Source organism: Protopterus annectens, chromosome 1.part1 (genome assembly GCF_019279795.1).
Source record: "Protopterus annectens isolate FY-2018-M chromosome 1.part1, PAN1.0, whole genome shotgun sequence".
Lineage (NCBI taxonomy): Eukaryota > Metazoa > Chordata > Ceratodontiformes > Protopteridae > Protopterus > Protopterus annectens.
The window spans coordinates 1568483644-1568508643 of record NC_056726.1 but is presented as its reverse complement, the minus strand read 5'-3'; the positions used below and the strand labels follow the sequence as shown (position 1 = coordinate 1568508643).

The 25000-nt window shown below is 41.2% G+C and overlaps 1 protein-coding gene across 3 annotated transcripts in view; it reads left to right on the top strand.

The window, feature by feature from the left end:
• The window catches only part of IFNLR1 (interferon lambda receptor 1), a 224057-nt gene that overhangs the window by 133963 nt on the left and 65094 nt on the right, over window positions 1–25000 (top strand). For all 3 annotated transcript variants that reach the window (XM_044083299.1, XM_044083315.1, XM_044083307.1), the window contains 2 exons: window positions 19279–19426; window positions 23223–23341. In XM_044083299.1, coding sequence (XP_043939234.1) covers window positions 19279–19426; window positions 23223–23341 — 267 coding nt within the window. The remainder of the gene's footprint in view (window positions 1–19278; window positions 19427–23222; window positions 23342–25000) is intronic.

Genomic DNA, 25000 nt, shown 5'->3' with positions numbered 1-25000 from the left:
CCCTATAATCGCAGCATATTAATGGTGATAAAACTTGACATGAAGTTAAGTAACTATCATTTCCATAGGAAAACAAACAATGTCCAATATGTTTCATTCCTGGTAGGTTTCTTTACAGTCTGCAGTAACTGTTGTTCCTGAACATATGTTGTGCATAATTTCCTTACTAATGTTGTAGAATCAACATTATTTTTTGTGGTGCAGTGGTTAGTGTTGTCGCATCACAGCAAGAGGTTCTCCGGTTCAATTCTCGGCCGGGGTGCCTTGTGTGTGGAGTACATTCTCCGTGCATTTGCATGGGTTTACTTCGGGTGCTCTGGCTTCCTTCTACATTCCAAAGGCATGCAGCAGGTGGATTGGAAACTAGGTGTGAGTGTTTGTGTGATACGGATGAATTACTATGGTAGGGCTAGACCGCCAGCGGTGTAAACCTTGGCTCTGGATGATTGTCATTGTTGAAGTGACACCCTGACCCCATATGCAAAAATGGGAAAAGGAGTTGAGGCTGAATGGATGGGTTTTTGGCAAATTTAAGTCCCCAGCTACTATTAATCTTCCTTCTTGTGTTTCATGCTAGAAATGTATGAATTCCTGTAGATCATCAGCACTTTATTTGGTGATCTATACACTCCAAAAATTGTAATCTTTTTCAGGGTTGTCCTTATTGCCACAGTTATACAATCTACAGTATTGGTGTTATCATCAAACATGTATTAATCTCAGGTTTAATGAAAGATTTTAATATCTGTCATAACACCTCCACCTGACTTTTTTGTTGGAATGTTTGTTACAGTAAAAACATTTATACCCTGACAGAACTGGTATCCGATCATTATTCCTTAACCTTGTTTTACAAACAACAACAACATCTGTCTTATGCAAATATAGCAAATTTTCCAATACAAAATGTATTACTAATGATCCAAGTATTAACAACCAAGTATAGATAAATCACATTTTGCTATCTGTGAACTAAGTTTCTCATGATCATCAGCAGCAACATCAACCCCTATTTCCCATTTTCTACATGCGGTTGGGGTGTCATGTTAACTGTCCATCTCTCTCGGTTCACTGCTTCATTCCTGCCTTCTTCTACACTCATGCATGACTGTCACAGATCTTCTCTCACCAACCTACCTAATTGGGAACAGGCCCCATTACATAAGCCAACCCAACCTCAGAGTAATACGTAACAAAAAGACCTTTAAAACAACTGACTTCATCAAGTCACTACAAAGCTGTAATTGGACACCACCTAAAACTACTATCTCTAGATGACGCCGTACAGTACTTTAACTCCACTTTCCTGCAAATCCTAAACTGTCGTGCCTCCTCCAGAACTATAAGACTAAAAGCTAACTATGCTCCATGGCTAACTAAAGATACTAGGACTACAATGAAAAAGAGGGATCTGGCCTGGAGTCAATATCAAAAGAACAGAACCGGTAATATGAGGCAAACCTACCAAGAACTTTGAAACAAAGCCAAAAAACAAATCAAATGAGACAAATGTAACTACTACAAAAACATGCAGGAAAAATATGCCAACAACCCTAAGAAATTTTGGGCTACAATAAATGGCATAATCCATCCAGGTAAATCCACCACTCCAACTCGAGTACTAACAAACAACCATGACAACATTCCCACACAGTTTAACAAGTTATTTACCGAAACAGCCCAAACCCTTACCAATGCCCTCAATACCACTAGCAGCCCTATACCAGGTGCTAGCAAAACCCAGTCTACTACTCAAAACAATACCACCAACTTTTCGCTACACCCTGTACCCAGTAAAATTATTTCAATGCTCCTTAAGAAACTCAAACCAACCACACTAGCTGCTGACACCCTACCAGCCAAATTCCTTCAGATAGCAGCAGACACCATAGCCTATCCTGTGTCCATCCTCATAAACAGGTCACTTGCAGAATTCAAAGTCCCCACCCTGTGGAAAATATCACACATTATTCCACTGCAAAATGGGGGGCAACTCCTTAGAACTCACAAACTACCGCCCAGTCGCAATACTCTCACCTCTATACAAGATATTAGAGAGTGTTGTACATTCCCAACTACTTCGGTACCTCTTACAAAACAACTTAATCTCCAAAACTCAGCATGGCTTTAGACCATCCCACAGCACCACCACAGCATTACTATCATTTATAGATATAGTTAACCACAATAGAAACAAGGGACTATTTGTATCTTCCATTTTCTTAGACTTATCTAAAGCCTTTGACATGGTATACCATAACATTCTTCTCCAAACTTTATCTACCCTAAGCCTCAGCCCCTCCACTGTATCATGGTTTACTAGCTACTTATCTGGTCGGCAGCAGGCAGTCCTATAGCATGACCAGCTGTCTCCCCTGCTACCAGTATCCATAGGTGTCCCTCAAGGATCCATCCTTGGCCCACTATTGTTCTCGCTATTCACCAACCAAATCAATTCCTCCTCACTCACAGCATCAGTAGTACAATACGCAGATGACACCACCCTTGTAAGTGCCGCCCCCACCTTAAAGGAACTGCAAATCCTCACCCAAAACACTTTTACTCTAGCCGAAACATGGTTCACAAACATCAAACTTATTCTTAACCCCCAAAAAACTAAATGAATTATTTTCGGCCCAGGTCATGCCCCCCCAACAACACTTTCACCATTCACTCCAAAGATAACATTCAAATCACTCCAACTGCACACACTAAACTCTTAGGTGTAGAAATAGACAATAACCTAAAATTTGACATCCATATAGCACAAACCATTAAGAAAGTTAATAAAAAACTAGGACTTCTCTATAGGAACAAACACTTTATAACTAAACAACCCAAAGCTACGATTGCAAGAACTCATCTCTTATCCATCCTTCTCTATGCCTCTCCTATCCTTACTAATCTCCGCCAGAGTGATCTGAACAAAATGGAATCTTGTTATAACAAAATAGCCAAGTTTGCTACTGAAACCTCATACAAATCCCACCACTGTCTCGCCCTTAACCAACTCAATTGGGTCAAGCTACCTCAACAACTTCTGTTTAATCAACTCATAATAGCACATAATCTCTTCTACCTTCCAGAAAAAACCCTGCACTTCAAAATATAATTAACCCCCACATCCCTACCAGAGCCTTACGATCTAGTTCTCAAAACCTAATAAGCATTATCAGACACAAAAATGATGCTGGCAAATCTCTCTTTGCCTGCACTATTGCCAAAATCTGGAACTCACTACCCAGCCAAATAACCTGCACTACCTCCACTATTCAATTTAAGAAACTCCTGAGAACCCACTTATCAAACAATTGGCTTTGTTCATGCTACTCCCCAGGTTAATTTGCACCAATACCATGTTCAAGGATTCTACTAAAGGTCCCCTAATTCCTTTCACTGTAAAGCTTAATAATCACTGGTTATTTCTGTAACATAATATTGAGAGTACTCAAAATTTAGAAAAAAATTTTTTTTTTCTTGTTTATATTTTATATTCTATATAAACCCTTCTACTAGAATGCTGTATGCTGACTTTACTAAAGGAATTGTTAATCTATACATAACTTATGTTTCTATAGAACCTATATCTCTGTATGATATTCTTGTGTAATTTCTTTATGACATGCCATTGGAGCTTTTCTCCCCAGGCCTCCGCTGAAAATGGATGTGTGTCCAGTCTGACTTTCCCAGTTAACAAATGTAAAATAAAATAAAATAAAATCCACCCCCCTCTTTGCTGGATGTCATCATTTCCTCTTGCCTTTTTTCAGTCGGCCCCAGATCTACTTCACCGGATTGTCTTCTGCTTATGTGCTCAAACCACAGGAATCTATTCTCTTCGATCTTTTATGCAATTAGAGCTACTTTGGCTTCTGCTCTTATGTCCTCATTTCCATCACCTCTAGTTTCCTCATTTGCTTGGCCTTTACTGTCCAGGTTTCCATACCATACAGTAGTACTGGTCGCACCACTGTTTTGTACACCTTACTTTTCAATTTCTTTGGAATTCTTCTGTCATGCACTACACCTGACACTCTATGTCAGTAGTCTGTATCCCCTCTGATTCTGGCTTTGACCTCTTCATTCAGACTTCCTTTCTCCTCAACCACCCCTCCCAGATACTTGAAGCTATTAACCTGTTCCACTGTCTTCCCTTCTATCTCAATTTTTAGATTCTTCTGGTTTCCCCAATTTGCTGCCATTACTTATGTCTTATCTGTACTTAGTTTCATCCCAGGGGTTGGGAGGGTGGCTTAACGGTTAAGGTGTTTGCCTTATAAACACAAGGTGCAGGGTTTGAGTCTCCCAAAGGATAATTAGCTAGGTTTAAAATGGCTCACAAGGGCAGTTAGCCTAGTACTAATCTATGAAACATGTACCTTCAGTTTTGCATTCCATTCCCCTATCCTTTGCTGAAGTTCTTGCTTAGAATCTGTCTGTAATGCTGGTGGATATCTGCAATAAATAAACTCTATAACAAAAGGGAAAAAAATGCTGCCCAGAACCAAGAAGAAGCAGGTGCCCAAGTGGAAGCAATCTCTCCTTAGCCTGTACAAGCAAATAAGAGCACTAGTGAAATCCTCCAAGGCAAACTTTGAGTCCAAATTATAAGGCCTTCTTCACATATGCTCGCAGTCTAAGAGGAAGAACCCAGATCTGTTCAGAACTGGTGATCAGGGACACCATATATACAAATGCCATAGATATAGCCAACCTACTGGCTGACACATTCAGCAAAAACTTCACCCCTCTGTCCCCCCATCAGTAAATCAGGACACCCCCGGTACCTGGCCCCTTCACCTTATATCTAGGGAGCAGGTCATCACTGTCCTCTCAAAGGCAGAAAATACAGCCTGTATGGGATCTGATAACATCCTAGGCTGTATCCTACATGAATTCAGGCAGGAACATGTAGCACCATTAGGCACCCTATTCAACCGAAGCCTGAGTACTGGCTTCATCTCAGCTAAGTGGAGGACAGCCACTGTCATCCCTTTGCACAAAAGTGGAGCATCCACCAATCCCACCAGCCTAACTAGCCTGATTTGCAAGGCCATGGAATGGATTATCCTGGACCTCATTAACAAGGACATTGGCAACCTCCAAACACTTGATCCCACAGTTTGGCTTTGTCAAGGGGAGGTCACATCTGTTAAATTTGGTTGACTTCTTTGAGACCGTCACCAAAGCCATGGACAAGGGGAAGACCATGCACACCACCTACCTTGATCTGGCCAAAACCTTTGACACTGTTCCCCACTCGGGCATAATAAATAAACTCTCTCAACTAGGCGTCAATCCATATGTTACCAAATGGGTAGCAAACTGGCTCACTGATGGAATCCACCTAGTCAGAATAGGGGACGCCACCTCAAGCAGCAGACATGTAACGAGTAGCATACCCCAGAGATCGGTCTTGGGGCCTATGTTATTTGGAATATACTTTTCTGAGGTGCAGGTCAAAACCAGTGGGCTATGGCTGACCAAGTTTGCAGATGACTGCAAGCTGAGCATTGTCATCAATTCCCCTAGTGATGTGGACATCCTCCAAGAGGGTCTCACCCAAACAAATGACTGGTGCCAGAAACATGGCCTCAAGCTGAATATCAAAAAATGCATCATCATCCCCTTTGGCGAGAGTGACATCCCCACAAATTATCATATTAATAACAACATTGTAAGAATGCAGTCAATCTTGAGGGAGTTGAGCACCCAGGTAGATAGAAACCTGACTTTTGACCAACATGTTGCTTCCATTGTACGGAAGGCCTTCTACATGGCCCACCTCATAAGTAAGGATATCTCAACCATGGACAAGGGGGTCATAACATCTCTGTAGTCTTCCCTTATAAGACTCATTACTGAGTACAACGCCCCTTTCAGCATGTACCTCGCAAAGCAGATGCAGCAGCTGGAGAGACCACAGAGGTTCCTCACCAGGAGAATCCATGGCCTCAAACATCTACCATACGCAGATAGGATAAAAGCCCTATCTCTCTACTCAGTTTCATACAGACCTCTGTCTGGCATACAATGCAATCTCAGACCCTGCCTTGATGGAACTGCTGCATATCCTCACGTCAAGCTCCACTTGACTAACCTGCAAGCGCGACATCAAGGTCTGTGATATTAATAGGATTTGTTGATGAGACAGCTTCATGTCCCAGAAACTCCTCCATCTGTGGAACAGACTCCCTCTGCATGTCAATCAGAATACCTCATTATCTCTTTTTAGGCACAATCTGGATAACTGGATGAGAAACAGAATATTCTCCCCTGGGAATCCACCTGTGTCCTATTGGACAGGGGCATCGGGTGCTGACCTGTCTAAACATGGGCTAAACTCTTGGCTAGGCTTATAAGGGCCTCAGTGCCAATATCCTAGTAACTTCCTATGATCCTATGATCTTACTTTCTACTACTCTGCATATCCATTTATTAATTACCCTCTCCAGAACATTCTTGCAATGTGACAGGAGTTTGATCCCTCTGTACTGCCCCGCAGTTGTTGATGTTCCCTTTGTTCTTCTACGCTGGCAGTAGTATCATTATTTACACTGGCAGTAGTATCATTATTTACACTGGCAGTAGTATCGTTATTTACACTGGCAGTAGTATCGTTATTTACACTGGCAGTAGTATAATTATTTACACTGGCAGTAGTATCATTATTTACACTGGCAGTAGTATCGTTATTTACTCTGGCAGTAGTATCGTTATTTACACTGGCAGTAGTATCATTATTTACACTGGCAGTAGTATCGTTATTTACACTGGCAGTAGTATCATTATGTACACTGGCAGTAGTATCGTTATTTACACTGGCAGTAGTATCATTATGTACACTGGCAGTAGTATCGTTATTTACACTGGCAGTAGTATCGTTATTTACACTGGCAGTAGTATCATTATTTACACTGGCAGTAGTATCGTTATTTACACTGGCAGTAGTATCATTATTTACACTGGCAGTAGTATCATTATTTACACTGGCAGTAGTATCGTTATTTACACTGGCAGTAGTATCATTATTCACACTGGCAGTAGTATCGTTACTCTCCAGTTATCTGGGATATGTTTTTCTCTCCACACTGCTATGAGTACCCTCATGAGCCATTTCTCCCCATCTCACCCTGTATCTTTATCAAATCTATTGTGACCTCATCTGAGCCTTCTGCTTTCCCTGACTTCATTTTCCTTACTTCTGTGGTGGGCTCCTCCTCTTCCCTTATTAAAGTCTGTGTCTGGGGCAGTACAGCTTCTGTGGGGTTTTCTTCATTCAGAAGCTGCTGGAAATACTCCTTCCATCTGCCTTTGATGTCCTGCGGACTGGTGAGCAGGTTCTTGCTGGCATCCCTTATGAAGGGTGCCTGACTATCTCCTTATCTTTCTGTCTTTGCCTTGCAACCTGATATAGTTTCTTTGTACCAACTACTGAGTTACTTTCCAGAAGCTGGTAGAGTACCTCCAGTGCCTTTTTTCTGTGCTATTGCTACTCATTTCATAGCTTGCTTGTTAGCCAACCATTATTCCTTCCCAGTCTGGACCATCTTTTCTATCTCCCACTTTTTCTTGTACATCTTCTTTCTTTTGATGACTTCCTGGACTTCTGTATTCTACCACCAGTTTAATTTATGTACTTATTTCCATACCTGGATCATCCACATATCTATTCTGTAGTCCCCACACATGCTGTTTTGAGGCACTGTCATTCTTCTTCAGCTCCACCTATTTCTTCCTCTTCTTAGTGTGTTAGAGCCCTGAGTAATTCCTTGAACTGTTGTGCTTTCTCTCCAGCCAAATTCAAGGTCTTCAGCCTTGTCTCTGTTGACCTTAGAGCTTTCTCTGACCACTGCTTAAGCTTGCAGTTTATTGTGGCAACCAGTGGTTTATACTCTAGGCCAGCAGTTTCACTGGGAATGACTTTGCAATCACTGATTCTACACTAGTGCCCTTTTCTTATGAGGTTACATGTTGGCCAATCTTGTATGTCATCTTATGACTGTCTTTCTGAACGATGTATTGGCTACTTATTAAACCATTTGCCAGACAGAAGTCTAGAATGGCCTTTCCTTCTTTATTCCTGTTGCCCTACCCACATGGACCCAGGCAGTCTTCATATCCTGTTCTGTCTGTCCCGATATGTGCATTCAAGTCACCCATTGTTAACACCAGCTCGTGTTGTATGCTTTATGCACTCTTTTCCTCATTATCACAACCCTGGGGCATAGGCTGGGATTATGAATACTACCCTATCATAGGCGGAGATTATGAATACTGCCTTATCATAGGCTGAGATTATGAATACTGCCCTGTCACAGGCTGAGATTATGAATACTGCCCTATCATAGGCTGAGATTATGAATACTGCTGTATCATTATACTGTAGTCTGATTGCCATGAGTCTATCACTAATTCTGATGACATCCCTCACTCCCTTCTGAAGCCTCTCTCTCAACAGAATTCTGACACCATTTCTAGCCTGTTCTCCTCTTGAGTAGTAGACTCTGGATCCCAATGCACTACCCTTCCATCTTGCCTTTTGGATACATCTCCATACCATCATGTTATAGATTTCCAAGTTCCTTCTGTCAGTGAGCCTACATTGAGTATAGCAATTCTTAGTTCATGTTTGGCAGGTTGATTTGGTTTTACGTCCAGCTTTCCCTCAACAGAGCTATCCCAAGTAACCCAGGCTGGGCAACTGGACACCGGCCGACCAGTATCTTATTGACTCAGGGCTGCTGGTCTTTATGGCTGGCCACTGGTAAATAAGAGCACATACATCTCTCCCACAATTAGCATGGGTCCCTGGCATAGATCAGAGTAGGCCATGTCCTCAACCCAGGTAACTACCTATGCCCATTGGCGACATTAATCAACGTAAGCAAATATATTTTACACTATTAAGTGCTAGGCCTGCCATTCTAATGTCTTCTAAATGTTGAGACATTCTACATCTAAAGTACATGGACGTTTAGAAATGCCAGGGTCACCAATGCCTTATACAGACACTCACTTATTCATCATACTGCCAAATTTTCTTTCACTGTCATTGATAAAATAATGGGCAACAGAGCTTTCAGAATGGGGTGGCATGGTACACTAAACATGAAGGAAAGGAAAAGGATGGTTAAATTGGGGGGATTATTCCCACCAGGACTAAATGATAAATTGTAACATTGCCATTTTTTCTTTTCCGTTCATGTGCCTTGATACACTGAATTAGGGAATACGTAGAATGTTTCAAAGATGTCTATTTTGTTTATCTAAGATAACATTTTTTGAGTTCATGGTATGTATAGTTTATGACAGTATTCTTATTCAATGTTATCACGCTGATTAATCACAAGCCAGGAAATGATGTCATTTTATCTTTATTGTATATCATATATAAAGCAGCCTCTTGCTGCAAAATTTCTTATTACCACTGATGAAAGCACTATGCTGAAACAGGTCTGGTTTATCTAATACAATTCACGTTCCTAAGGTGCTGGCTCCTTTCTTGTATTCTATACAGTTTGTTTGGCCTGTGCACCTACCATACTGGCTAGCCTTCTTTGGTCTTCCTGTACTTACCCATGCATAAGCTGGCCATGTTGTGGATCAGGCATAGAAATCCCAAGTAAAAAAGTATAAAGGGCAGGACACAGTTGTCCTCATTTGCACAGCTGTAGAAGGGAGTATAGTAGGGCAGGTCTTTCACAGGAAGTGTATGAGTGTGAGTGATGAGGAGTATGAAAATAAAGTGTGCATTTATGTGAAGTGTCAGTTTCAGCATGGGGGGTTACTGTTAAGAAGGGTCATTGTCGGTGGAGGTATTTTATGTGCTGGGAGCTGTGCTGGCATGAGTCTGCACTGTTGCAGCACTATGGAGTGTTCTACTGGACAGGCCCATGGTATGCACAGTAAAGGGCTCAGCACCTTGTGTATGCCCCCAACCCATGAGAACTGACTCTGGCAGGAATTGCACAGGATGTACTACAACCCTTGCTAGATGCCTGTGTGCTGTGTGGCCTTGACTGCTAGGAGCCAGCATGATGATGGCCAAAACCACTGGGACAGATGTTCGTGGGAGTAGATGGCTCCATAGATGGTGTTGTGCAAGTGTTAACACTGCATAAGTGCAGTGTTGCTCATACATAGCCATGCTGGCTACCACCTGTTGATGTAGTAGATTACTGGTTCTGAGGATGACCCCTTACCCTTCACAGTTGAGGCAGAGAAGACATTGCACATTTCATTGTGTGAATCACTCTATCCAAAGAATCACATATAAAGGACATACACTCATGCAGGTCAGCATTTACTCCCTGGATCAGCTTTACTATCTTGGCTATGACTGTGGTGACCCTAGCCCGTGACTGAATGATGGACATGCATATACATTGGATAGCAGCCACTGACACACCAACATCAGTGGTAGGGCATTAACCATGTATCCACCAAACACCACCACCCCTCTGTGTGCACCTATCTGTCCATGGGTGCTACGGACAGATTCAGCCATCTGTCTACTGGGGGCCAGCCCTGATTGATGGCAGTCCTGTCAACCTATCCTCTCTCTGATGTCTGGGTAATGCTCTGCATTGGAGATGCAGTGGTCACATTGCCTATGTCCAGGACAGACTTTGTACCTCCCCTGCCTATGCCAGTTCATCCCCATCATTATCATAGTTTACATCTTGTCCAGCATCAGATGGGGGCAGATCCACAGTGCTGTTGACAGATAAAGAATCACCTTGGAATAGTCCAAAGCACAAAATATCCTGTGTAAGTATCACCCAGCACCTCAACTATATATGCAACTGAGATGTTTACAAGTGTAAATGTGTTAAAATGTAATACCGATAACCATACCTTGTGCAGGTGGTTGTAGCTATTGATTCCCCAATTAGACATATTTCATTACCTTTTATAGTGACTAGAGGTTACAGGGGACCTCCAGATATTGATTCTCTGAAATAGGACTACTTACTTGGGACATCCACAGTGGATACTCAGTGGTATCTATCCAGCTCTGCCTCCACATTCAGCACCACAATGTAGGCTTCTGTAGAGGTGGTACTTCCCTTAGGAGAAACCAGGAGCTCCTCCATCTCCATAAGAAGTGGTACGCCCAATAGCCACCCACTTGTTGCCATGTGCTCCTATGCCAGAGCTGCTACTCTCTTGGTGGCACCACAGATTGAATTGGTGAAATTGGGGCCCACTTTTGCATATCCGCAGTCCTGCCCACCCACTGCATGTACATTGCTGTTGATCTCAACCCAGGCACAGACATGGTAGACCTGGTCATCCACGTTCACATTAAAGAACCTTCAGTCATGGAGACAGAGGACCTGGAGTACCACCTCATTCTCAGCATAGGAGAATAGAGGCTTCTGGGTGGGTGCTGATGTCCAGGCAGATTTATTGGTATGAGTTATGAGATCCTTGGGGCATAGATGGTGACCTGTAGTTAGTTAGAATATGGTAAAGGAATGTAATTATGGTAACATACAGCCTGATAAATTCAAGACATCATCCTGTCTAAATAACCTGGATATATATTTGTTGCTGATGTAGACCAAGACATTTCCATATTTACACCCTTATACTACTATTGGTCTAAATGCATGGAAGGCACTGTAGCCTTGCACAGCCAGAGTACTTTCTGCAGCATTAAACCAAGTCTTGGTAATGGCACAGATATCTATGCTCTCCAGGGTGAGGAGAGCCTATAGGGTGTGGAGTTTATTGTTGAGGGGAATAACATTGAGCAGTAACACATTAAGATTGCTTGAGGGGTTTTTTTTGTTAGGTTGGGAAGGTTTGTCAGTTTGACATTGTCTAAAACTGGCTCTAAGGAGCTGGATAAAGTTTTAGCCAATGTCTGAAAGCTTAGGGGGGATTGGTGCAGACCATCCTTGTCAAAGGACTGTGGTCTATTAACCATGTCCTCTCCTGCTGAAAGATACTGAATGCCCTTAGAATGACACCAACAACTAAGCCAATTGTTAAAATTAGTCATTTTTGTTAATACTGTGGCATCATCCTTGGTGAAGATAGAATGCTGCTCAATGCAAAGCACATACCTGTCTGTGACACATATTCAAAGAGATACATAATGTTTATTTTCACATAGTTTACTGAGGTACACCTGAGGTCATTTGCACTTACATGGACTATGATGGAATCAAATTTGTACCTGTGGTGCATTGACATGAGTGCGTGCATCATATTTGTACCTGTGGTACAGTGACATGAGTATGTGCATCATATTTGTACCTGTGGTGCATTGACATGAGTGTGTGCATCATATTTGTACCTGTGGTGCAGTGATATGAATGCATGCATCATATTTGTACCTGTGGTGCATTGACGTGAGTGCATGCATCATATTTGTACCTGTGGTACAGTGACTTGAGTGGGTACATCATATTTGTACCTGTGGTGCAGTGACATGAGTATGTGCATCATATTTGTACCTGTGGTGCTGTGACATGAGTACGTGCATCATATTTGTACCTGTGGTGCAATGATTTGAGTGGGTGCATCATATTTGTACCTGTGGTGCATTGACGTGAGTGCATGCATCATATTTGTACCTGTGGTACAGTGACTTGAGTGGGTACATCATATTTGTACCTGCGGTGCAGTGACGTGAGTACGTGCATCATTTTGTACCTGTGGTGCAGTGACATGAGCATGTGCATCATATTTGTACCTGTGGTGCTGTGACATGAGTACGTGCATCATATTTGTACCTGTGGTGCATTGATGTGAGTGCGTGCATCATATTTGTACCTGTGGGGCAGTGACCTGAGTGGGTAGATCATATTTGTACCTGCGGTGCAGTGGCTTGATATATTTGTACCTGTGGTGCAGTAACATGAGTGCGTACTTCATATTTCTACCTGTGGTGCAGTGACGTGAGTGAGTGCATGTTATTGTGGATCTTGCCTCCAGATAAGCATCTGACTGTTATCTTCTCCTTATCTAGCCTGGTGATTGAGGCATCTGTGTGCTGTACAATGAAACCCCTATGACAGGAGTCCTAGGTAAAGTGTTTGCTTGCCTTATGGGCTTCTGTCTTGGGGAACGATTTGCTGTAGAATAATGCATAGTGTTTCTAGTACTGTCACTACTCTAATTTTGCCACCATCTAAGGCACCAGACTATGCAGACTATGCTTTACAGATTGCCATTTGCAGGCTTAGGAGGTATTTGAGGTTTGGGAAGGTTTATTTTAAGTGCCTAAGTATAAGATGGCCTGTGTGTATGGTGAGTGGTATGTGAAAAGGATATAATGTTTGTGTGTTCTTGCAATCTTGTTTGTAAGCAAGATTTTTGCCTCCAAGGAAGTTGTGGATGCACATCTCTTGCATACTGTGTTAGTTTCTTTAAGGATTAAATGGTTGCCTAAGAACATTGAGGTAATTCCTACATTATCTCAAGATGCCCATATCTACCAAGCTGACCATAGAGACATTTGGAAATTGCATATCAATGTTGTCTGAACATGTATTAAGGTGGTCTGTTACAGTTTAAGGAATAGGCTTTACAGAGGTCTCCTGGGTGGTTTCTGAGGTTAGGAATGGATGATAAATAGTGCTATCTTGGGGAACCATGTGGTGTAGAATAATGTACAATGTCTGGTATTAGTGCAGTTTGACATACAGACTAGCTGCTGTAAGCTTAACTCTTTGCAGTGCTTCACTATATTAAAAGTTACTATATTAAAAACTATATTACTAATACAGTTTTATAGGTAAATTTTACTATCTAAACATTTGCTTCTGAACAGAGCACTGCCAGCAACCCCTGCTTGGTGAGCAGTTCCTTGCAAATGTGCCTAATTTATAGCAAACAAAAAAAACCTGAAAGCTGACTGTTGTGCCCTCTGGCTAGAAATGGCAACACTTTGAGCTTTCCTGGAGAGCTTCCCAGCTAGAGGCCAGTCAAACACCTTTTGCCACAAGATGGGTGATCCTAGACGTCCTAATGTAGAAGCACAGCAAAAAACACAGCAAAAAACTCTAGCCCAAAGGTTCCTAGAGTTCATAAACTCAGATGCCATGGAACAACTAGTCACCATCCCCACAAGAGGAGAAAACATACTAGATCTCATCATCACGAACATGGGGACACAATGTTCAGCACCAGAGGTGTACCCCTCATTGGTGAGATCAGATCATAAACTAATCTCACTGGAAGTCCACATCCCGCCCCCACCCCAGATAAAAAAGACCACAGTGAAAAACTTCTCAAAAGCCAACTTCACACTTCTTAAGACTCGTGTGGTTTCCTTCAAGGCCCCCGAGCCAGCGGAAACCATTACCCAAACAGCTGAATCATTTACAAATGCCTTCTATCAGCACCTCCAGGACTGCATGGATCAGGCAATCCCAAACAAAACAAAGACTCTTTGCACCAAAGGCAAGCGTCCAGTCTGGTGGACCCCAGCCATTAACAAGCTCTACAATAAAAGGAGAAAGCTACTACAAGATAGAGCAAAATCCTTAAAAGGGAAGACACCCTTGATCACTATAAGTAAAAAACTACGATCGCTCATAAAATCATCCAAGGCAAATTTTGAAAGAAAAGTCGCTAAGGACTCAAACGACAATCATAAGGCCTTTTTTAGCTATGTTAGAAACCTGGGAGGAAACTCCCAGATATGCTCAGAATTAGTTCAAAATGATGTAAAAATCACTGAACCAACAGACATTGCCAACATACTGGCTGACAGGTTCAGTGCTAATCCCCCCCCCCCCCAAAAGGAGAGATATCTATCCCACCGGATTGTAGCCTCCCACACATCTCAAATGCTCAGGTGAAAACTGCTCTCTCCAAGGCAAAAAACACAGCATCTATGGGACCAGATGGTGTCCCCGGTTGTGTGCTCTACGAACTCAATGAGGAATTAAACCCGCTGTTAGGGCAGCTGTTTATTCTTAGCCTCACCTCAGGATACTTACCCAAGGAGTGGCGTACGGCAACTGTGGTCCCACTTCACAAAGGCGGTGCCTCCACTGACCCTGGAAATTACCGCCCCATCAGCTTGACAAGCCTAGTCTGCAAAGCTATGGAGAGGATCATAATGGAACTCATAAATAAAGACATAGGGGACTTACAGACATTGGATCCAACCCAGTTTGGCTTTGTCAGGGGCAGATCATGCCTTTTAAACTTGGTTGATTTTTTGAAACAGTCACCAAGGCCATTGATGAGGGCAAGGCAGTCCACACAGCTTACCTTGACCTTGCAAAAGCTTTCGACACAATACCCCACTCGGGTATCATAGAAAAACTCACCAACTTAAATGTAAGCCCATACGTCACAAGATGGGTTGCAAATTGGGTAAGTGACAGAACCCACAGGGTCAGAGTGGCTGGCGCCATGTCAGACTCCAAGCCGGTCACAAGTGGTGTCCCACAAGGCTCAGTCCTGGGCCCCCTCTTGTTCGGCATCTACTTTTCAGAAGTACAGGCAAACACAGGAGGATTATGGCTGACAAAGTTTGCAGATGACTGCAAATTGGGCGCCATAGTTGAAAACACATCAGACACAGATATCCTCCAGAAGGGTCTCATAGAAACGGATAACTGGTGCCAAAGCCATGGCCTAAAGTTAAACGCCAAAAAATGCATAGTCATACCCTTCGGGAAAAACAAGGTTACCCCTAGCTACCATATAGGTGGCAATCCACTAAGCACAGAAGAGGTTATCAGGGATTTGGGGACCCAGGTTGACAGTAACCTTTCATTTGACACCCACGTTGCCAAGGTAGTTAGGAAAACCTTCTACATTGCCCACCTGATCATGAAGGGATTCACATCTAGATCAAGGGAGGTCATTGTTCCCCTGTACTCATCACTCATCAGACCAATGACTGAGTACAATGCCCCATTCGGAATGTATCTTACCCGACACCTGCAGCAATTGGAAAGGCCCCAAAAGTTCCTCACCAAAAGGATAAAGGGTCTCAAAAATATGTCTTATGCTGCCCGACTGAAGGAACTCCAGCTCTATTCAGTCGCATACCATCTGCTCAGAGGTGACCTGTGCCTAACGTACAAGGCCATGTCTAACCCGGAATTGATGGACATGCTCCACCTCAAAAAATCTAAATCCATAAGAAATACAAGAGGAAGAGACTTACACCTTAACACAGTTATAAATAGGACGTGCTGGAGGGACAGATTCATCACCCAGAGACTCCCTATGCTGTGGAACAAAATCCCGGTACATGTGAGGCAGAGCACCTCGCTGGCCCTGCTCAAGAGAAATCTTGATCAATGGATGGGAGATCGCAGGTTTACCCCGGGGATCACCTCAGTGTCACTGCTGGACAGAGGCACGGTAAACTAATGGGCATAGTACCTTTCAAACTTAAGGGGTGGTGAAAGCCACATAACTTTGGGCTAGGCTTATAAATGCCCTAGGGCAGATAGCCTAGTATAAACCTATGAACCTATGAACCTATAAAAGGACTCAAGTATAATTCAGCAACAAACAATCAAGCCCCTTGCTTATAATTTTCTTATGTGTTTTACAACTCAGACAGATCAGTCCATGAGCTACTAACAGTAGATGGACTATCGCAGTTCTCATAATGTAAAAACACAAAAAAGATTGCTTGAGAGTGAAATTCTGCCACAAAACAATTTAAATAAATTACTCGGACAAGGCAATTCTAAGTGATAGGGACCATTAAAATAATTTAATGTGCAAAATTAAGAAATAAATCAGTGGCACTCTAAAACAGTTAACTGAAGTGCAGTATAATAAAACAAATCTCTTATCTGCCAAGGATAGAGCATTCAATACCCTCATGGAGTGTGGCAAGGGTGTCAAGCAGAAATGAGCACTGAGAAACTGAGCGGAAGATGATATGTAGTGAATGAGGTTTATTCAAGAGCAAAACTGGATTGCTGGGTGGTATTATGGATCTAGGGAAAATAATGGGTGGGAAGAGCACATAAATATCTTATACAATAACCAACAGCAATGAAGGGGTGGGCTTTTGTAATCAGATTACCATAAGGGGTATAGGCCACAGACATGACGCTAAAATAAATGTTAATGGCCCCAGGTAGGTTAGAATTTCAGAAACTTTAGCTTAATGTCTCCCTGGGGAATGGCACCCTCTGATAGCAGCAAAACTGGAATATAAGCAACTGTAAAAGCACTGAAGTACCAGTTTTGGAGCAACATTTGCAGTACCATCCGTAATGTAATTCTACCACCGTCTGATGCACCAGACTATGCAGAAAATGACCAATAACACCGTTTCTGAAAAAAAGTGCAATAATAAATTGATGAAATGAAGCTCAAATCTGACACAACTGTTACGTGAAGTGCTTTAAAGAATATCAGTGAGCAGGGTATTTGGTTCATATCCCTTCAGAGTTGCATTTTTTCCAGTCTGTAAATGTGTAACAATCACCTGCTATCTGCTTCACTGTCACCATCCTTTTGCCTACTTCTATGACTCAGCTTGTAAGTGATGGCCTTGCTCAGGGTATTGTGGTCAAGTCCCCTTAGGGTTAATGTTTTCATTCTGTAACAGCCTCCTGGTCCTCAGCTTAGTCTCTGTTGACCTTAAAGCCTTTTCTGACCACTACTTGTAGCTGATTGTAGCTACCAATGGTTTATTCTGCAGTCCAGCTGTTTCAGTGGGGATAACTTTGCAATCACTGTTTCTAACCTAGTGTCTTTTCCTTACTAGGAGAAAGTCTACATGGTTTACGAGTTGGTCATGCTACTGTGTGATCATGTGACTATTTGCTGAACCATGTGTTGGCCACCATCAAGTCATTGGCCAGAGAGAAGTATATGATGGCCTCTCCTTGCTTAGTCTATTTGCTCTGCCCATGTGTATCCAGGCAGTTCACATATCCTGTTTGGACTGTCTGTCCTGATATAAGCATCCAGGTCCCCTCATTAACAACAATAGCTCATGTTTTTCTGGTTCTGTTAGGCACTGTAATTGCTGCCTGAATATGCACTTTTCCTAGCATCACACCCTTGCTATGGAGCATATGTTCAGATTATGAATACTGCTCTTTCACTAATTCTTATGATTTCCATCACTGTCTTCAGAAGACTCTCCCTTCAACACAATTCCCAGACCATTTCTAGTCTACCCCCTTCTTGCGTAGTAGAATCTGGATCACAAGCCAATATGTCTAGTCTTCTCTTTACTGCTGCATGATCAACTTCCAAGCTGCCAACTTCCAAGCTGTGTCCTGTCAGTAAACCTATACTGAATGCAGCAAACCTTAATTCTTGTTTGGCAGGTTGTTTGGCTTTTGTTCAATCAGACTATCTGAGGTAAGCCTTGGACAATTGAACACCAGCCAGCCAGTAGTTTATTGACCCAGAACAGAGATGCTGGGCTTTATGGTGGGCACACACTAACCAGTAGAAGCCCATAGAGTTTTCCCGTCATTAGCATGGTTCCCTGGCATAAGTTCGAGTAGGCCAGAACCCCCACCCCCCAGTATTAAGGATTGGCATAATGGTTAAGGTGTTTACCTCACTAACACCAAGTACAGGGATTGAGTACCATGGAAGAGAAACTGGCTAGGCTTAAAATGGCTCACAAGGGCAGTTAGCCTAGTACTTATCTATGAACCTATAAACCTGTGAATCCACATATCACCAGAAAATACCCATACCCATTTTGGCAATATTACTTTTCATGACCAAATCACCTACAGTCAGTCTTTACACCACTGAATGGCTAGCCTTGACACAATGTGCAATTTGTGATTCATATGCTCCTGTCTAGAGGATACCACACACTATAATTGACCTAAAGTGGTTGGGGTATTCCACCAATAGGTATCACCTTGATTCTGTGCTGCTACTCATGACTCCATTGTTGGGTAAGTTTGGGGTGGAAGTGTCTGACATGCTTTGGGGAGTTGGGAGGAACCCTACAGAGACACAGGGAGAGCAATGCAACTCCACACAGGCATTGCATGAAGGTCAGGCTTAAACCTTGTGCATCGGAGGTGAAGACTTTAACTATTACGCTAAGTAAGGGTGGTCTGTACATCTTTTGCATCTTCCCCTGCTTCATTGTATTACATGCATATTAGTCACTGAGTTTTTCTCTAGTAGAAAAACTTTTTTTTTTTGGTCAGCTAGAGAATGACTGGAAGGAAATTGTTTGAAGAGGTACTAAGCCTATAAACAAGAATTCAAAAAGCTGTAATAATCACATATATTTAGACAGAAGGCTGTAATGTCTAACTATTTTTCTTCTTTCTTTGTTTTATAAAGGCTTCGTATAAAGGGATTGAAAAAACTCTGGAAATTAACGAGACGAAACTGCTTGGCAATGTCTGTGTTATTGCAAAGAGTTTCCATTTTACATCTAATAAAAGCAGCTTGATTTCTGAACCAAAATGCCATTTTATACATAAGGAAGGTAAAGGTATAATTTACTGTCTTGCAAAATGCTTAAAAATATTTTTATTAAGTTGTTAAAGTGATGTTCAAATGAATGACTTGCCATACAAAAAAAAAGCTAATGTGTATAGGGTACACTGTGACTATGCAAATCAAAGTTAAGGACCCTATGCATATCATAAACAATATAACAGAACAATACATTTTGCCAGATTCAGAAAGGGTACCTCAAGATGTACACCTGGTGTGCACTTAGTGGTAACCATTTTCGATTTAGAGACAACAACAGCAGGTTACCTTTGTGGCCTACAGCAAATGCTAATGAGGCATTCTGATTGACATATGGTAATTAGATAGGTGCTACCCACCAAGAAATGTCTGCAGTAAGGCATTTATGCAGAGGAGAGCTTCAGTGTGTGTAAGTTACATCAGCTAAGTGTGCTAATCAACACAGCCAAAGGCTTGTGGTCAAGTGGAAAGTGTTGATGTGTGCGTGCATGTGTGTAGCTGCATGTGTTAGTGTATGCAGACACCTGACTGGTGTAAGGTTAGTGTGTGTGTGTGTGTGTGTGTGCATAGTGTCTGCCTGCGGGGTCACAGCAAGAGGTTTAATTCAGGGATTGGTGGGATAGGGATGTTTATGTTTATGTGTGTGTGTGTGTGTGTGTGTGTGTGTGTGTGTGTGTGTGTGTGTGTGTGTGTGTGTGTGTGTGTAGAGAGATTGTCATTACCTCCACACTTCACTCGACTAATGTGCAAATCCTGCAACGTGGGGTAAGGGAAGTAGACACTAGTGATTACTGAAAAATAATAGAGAAAAGGTTTGAAGGTGTGAAAGACATGGGACAGGGGGAGCAGAAAACACCAGGGATAATGCTTTGTATCGTGTCTTAAAGGCATTTAAAAAGATTCATTGTCTATTTCTCCAATAGAGTGTGTTTGCCCATGTAACAGCACCACTACCACTAAACACTAGGTATGATCCTCAAATATGATGTTCCTTAATTATTAAGTGTGTTACCAAGTGTTTAAAAAATAAGAAATAAAGTAAAGGGATAGAAAACCTACACCGTTAACACAGGCAGAAGCGGTCTTAACCCACTCTACTAATCAATCAGTGAGAGTAGTTTTTTTTTTTTTTTTTTTTTTTTTTTTTACTTAATAAGAAGATCTAGTGTGTGGCATTATTCAATGATTGTGACAGTCTGTGAGCTACAGGGGACATGGTAGGATTCAGCAGGAGTGTCCTAAAAAGTTGAGGACAGACAGTTGAGAGAAATGAGGGTATGTCCCTGCAGGAGGAGGCTTTGGGACAAAGCCATGAGGAACACTAGATGACACCACGGAGAATTTTTTTAAAGTATTACTTGGACTCATTTGGAAAGGTAATATAGCAACAGTTCTAGCATCATGATGCACTTTATTATTGCTAAGCAGAATAAAACTCTAATGTCTGGTATTAGTGGCTGATTGTAAGGATTAGTGATTTACAACGGTAGCAACAAAAGATAAGAAGGCATATTGGAGACATCCTGTTAGCTCAGAGATGGGTAAGAGGTATGTGTGTATGTGTGTGTGTGTGTGTGTGTGTGTGTCTGTGCATGTATGTGGGAGAGTGAAGGGGGATGCCTGTGCCAATGTGATACACTGCCTACCAGTGTTGACTACGACAGGAAAGAGCAGATTTTCGCTAGCATTTTTTAAGCGTGTTGCACGGACATGCAAATTACCTGATAATGAGGTCATTTGTTGATGCAGGTAACCCGTTTCCATCTTGCAGTTTCCTGTATAGTGGAAACAGTCCTTTTTGGAAGCAGCTCTTACAGGAAAATGTAAATTAATAGAGAGAACAAAAATGCATCGAGTACAATGCTTAATGTCAGGTAATGCAGTTCATCTTATATTATACCACAGTGCAATGTGATGTCATTTGACGTCTGGCAGTCCATCTGCTATATTTTTTAGGAGCAGGAATATTTTTTTTTACTTTGCACACTTGGGCAAGTTCCCATACATAGTCAGGAGATATTTTTTGATGTGTATTCAGGTACCTAGATGTATGGAAATGCAACAAAGATGTGTTAATAGGGAACGCTGTGTGGCAGCAGACTCAGTGGGCCTTACTGGTTTTGGCCTTCTTTCCTGGTGACTATTGGGTGATCTATGTGGTGTTGCTGTATGTGGGAGTGGAGAAGGAATAGGTGTTATCCAGAGTGATATAAGGAACATGTGGGGAGAATGTGAATCAAGTTGTAACATTATTTAAAGCTGTTCTTTTGCTACCATGTAAGCATTGTTGTGGGCATGACCCCAGATTGTGCTCGTCAGAGTATTGCTTATTTGGTGGCAGTCACCTTCCACAATGTCCCTAAATGTGGATGGCTTGCACATTTCATGGGCAAAAATTTGATGGTTACTATTGCCACGTCATGATTTGATTTTTCCTTTTGTGGTATGATCTCTGTGGATGAGAAATATCCAGGATATTATTTCCTCCTGTAGGATTTTTCATAAGGTGTTCCAGGCAATTTGAGTTTATAAAGTTAATTAGACATTGTGTGTATTTGTTAGAGGAAGCGTAATTTTCCCATTCAAGATGAGGTAATTAAAGTTCCCAAAATGACTTTTTTTCATTTGGCTTGTTACTTCTTTAACTTTGGTAAGGTATTCATTATGTTGCTTATGGGACATACAGAGGGAGTGTTAACTACCAGTTGTTTGACATTTAATACCAGTAATGGTTTCTATAGCTCTTAACTCAGACTTCTTCCGCAGGATGAGTTGTTTTATATTTAGGCTGTTGTATATAAAGATGGACACCCTCCCCCACCACATACACACACACACACACACACACACACACACACACACACACACACACACACACACACACACACCACCCACACACACACACACACACACACACACACACACACACACACACACACACACACACACACACACACACACATTTCCACACCTCAGGACATGAACTCATCAAATGCATTGTACTTAGCAATATGGGGATGCTGGATAGGAATGTGAAACAGTTTTATAGTGAACATACAAAACATGACTCTTTTCATTCATATGATGTACATTTAGTTTATTTGTGTGGTTTATTGTTTTAGTCGCCTCTTGGTCCTGTTTGCAGTAATGTTCTCTGGATGGATGGGCCATCAGAATGTTTCTCCACAGGGAACAATTTTCATGGTGTGGGTTGCAATGGACTTACCACAGACAAAGGCTCTTGCTAAATCTAAGGAAGTTATATTCTAAGGGATATTACAACCCTCACCAGATTTTATAAAACTTGATATGATTTCTTATCCTATCCTTGTTTATAACACTCTGTACCACAGATTTGGAACAAATCCTACTCTGGTTTTCAGAGGTTAGACCAGCAGTGGTTGAACCCATACTAACAATTATGTTTAAGCCATTAAGGTAAGGGATTTTTAAGAATCAGAAAAAATAATACTTCCTAGACCATTCTCCACAGATTCTCACTTGCACTAAACATATTTGCAGAACGTAGTTTTGAACACTAGGTTTTTAAAACTGTAGAAGTGTCCTTGAAAATGCAGCAAATGCACGATTGAATTATGCTTCTTTTTTGACCTGTACCTACCTTAGATTTTGGATCATGAATGCAAGTAATTTACTTTGATATCAGAAACTGTAGTCTCACATACTGTTTGTATTTTGGCAGTTTATGTTGGCGCTAATATATATGCACGTGTGTGTGTAAAAGTGAGTTGCTGTTAGTAACAATACAATTTAAAATGAATGTTACATATTTTCTTTTCATACAGGGCTGAGAAACTGGTACAGTATTTTAACAGCCAGTCTGGTAATTATCGCCATTATTGCTATCACAGTGTTTACAGTCCATTATAAAAGTGCATTTGTGAAAAGGCTCCCCAAATTATTGGTAAGTGAACACTGTTATGATTTAAAATGATTCATGCTGACGTTGATCTCAGAATGTTTGTCGTTAGTAAATATGGTATATGTTTGTGTATGTGTGTGCTCGAGTGGCCATATATATATATATTTAACTAGATAGCTTCATCTTGCTCTTCTAGTCCTGGTTACAGTGAAATCACACACACACACACACACACACACACACACACACACACACACACACACACACACACACACACACACACACACACAAGGGCTGAGACTGATGCAGTCGTAGTGTTCATAAAGCAAGTATTAGGACTAGACATAAAACAAAGCAGAACATAACTCATGTAATGGATGATGATAAGTAACCTATACAGAGACTCAGCTACTAAAACAGAATAAATATTAAAGATTAGTGAACTGACAGATGTCTTGTGAATTATTGGTGTTTATGTTAAACATAGTAATTTATTAAGAAACGCTGAGTATAGCACAACAAGGACTAGTTGTGCAGGTTGACTGGCGCAGTGCTTTTTAGGGTACTCTAATACAGAGTTAGACCTAGACCTAATCCTGGCCCAAATAACACACAACGTAATGATCAACACAGTGAAATGGACTGCAGTACCACAATTGGGTAGAGTTTATATATTTATTTGTTGGACTGTTTGTTTTTTGTTTATTTATTGGGCTAGTCCAAGGACCCTTTACAGCAATGATAGGGACCACAAGACAAAGAAACAGATAATTTCTACGTTCAGTAACCAAAAACATCAATAATTTATTTATTTATTTATATTTCTTTACTGGGAAAGTCCAACTGGGCATAAAATATCAAATTTTCAGTAAAAACCCAGGAAGAAAAGTTCCAAATAACAAGTTAAAAATACATACAATTGGTAAATATTACAAACAATAGATAGTGAAAAAAATGGTATAAGGAATTAATAATAAACATGATACACATAATAGGAACACTACATAAAAAACAACTAAAGAAGAAATGCATTTAGTTTAAAGTTATAAAATTCAACTGTCAAAGGTATTTTACTATTATAAAAAGCTAACTAGAAAGAAAAAAAACAGATAAAGAGAGAAAAGAAGTTAGGAGTGAAGTGAGGAGTTAAAGAAAACAAGGCCAGAGGCAAAGTCAAAACACAGCATGTTATCACACTAATGATCTGTGACTTCTTCAGATAACATTACAAACTGAATCACACTAACATATTAGTAACATTTCCAACTGCATGACTTGGTAGGTCAAATCAGAATGCCTAATTAATCAACTCAAAATAGTATCTGTGAAATTGACCTGTTGCCTCATATTAGCCACTTAAATTGCCATATAAAAGCACATAAAACAGTGGCTAAATAAAATATGAAATATCTATCTATCTATATCTATATATATATATATATATATATATATATATATATATATATATATAGTAACATAACCTGTTACTCTAACTTTCTACTCCCAAAATACCATAGAACAACTCATATATCATTCTACTTCAACAAAAAGAACTCATACAACTCACCAAAACCCCTTAAATTCCTTGTGAATTCCCAGCACAACCTCCTCCTTCATGGAGATATTCATCCTAACCCTGGTCCCTATACTAATAACAATTTTAATCTTAATAATATTACTTCACCGACAATATCATCATGT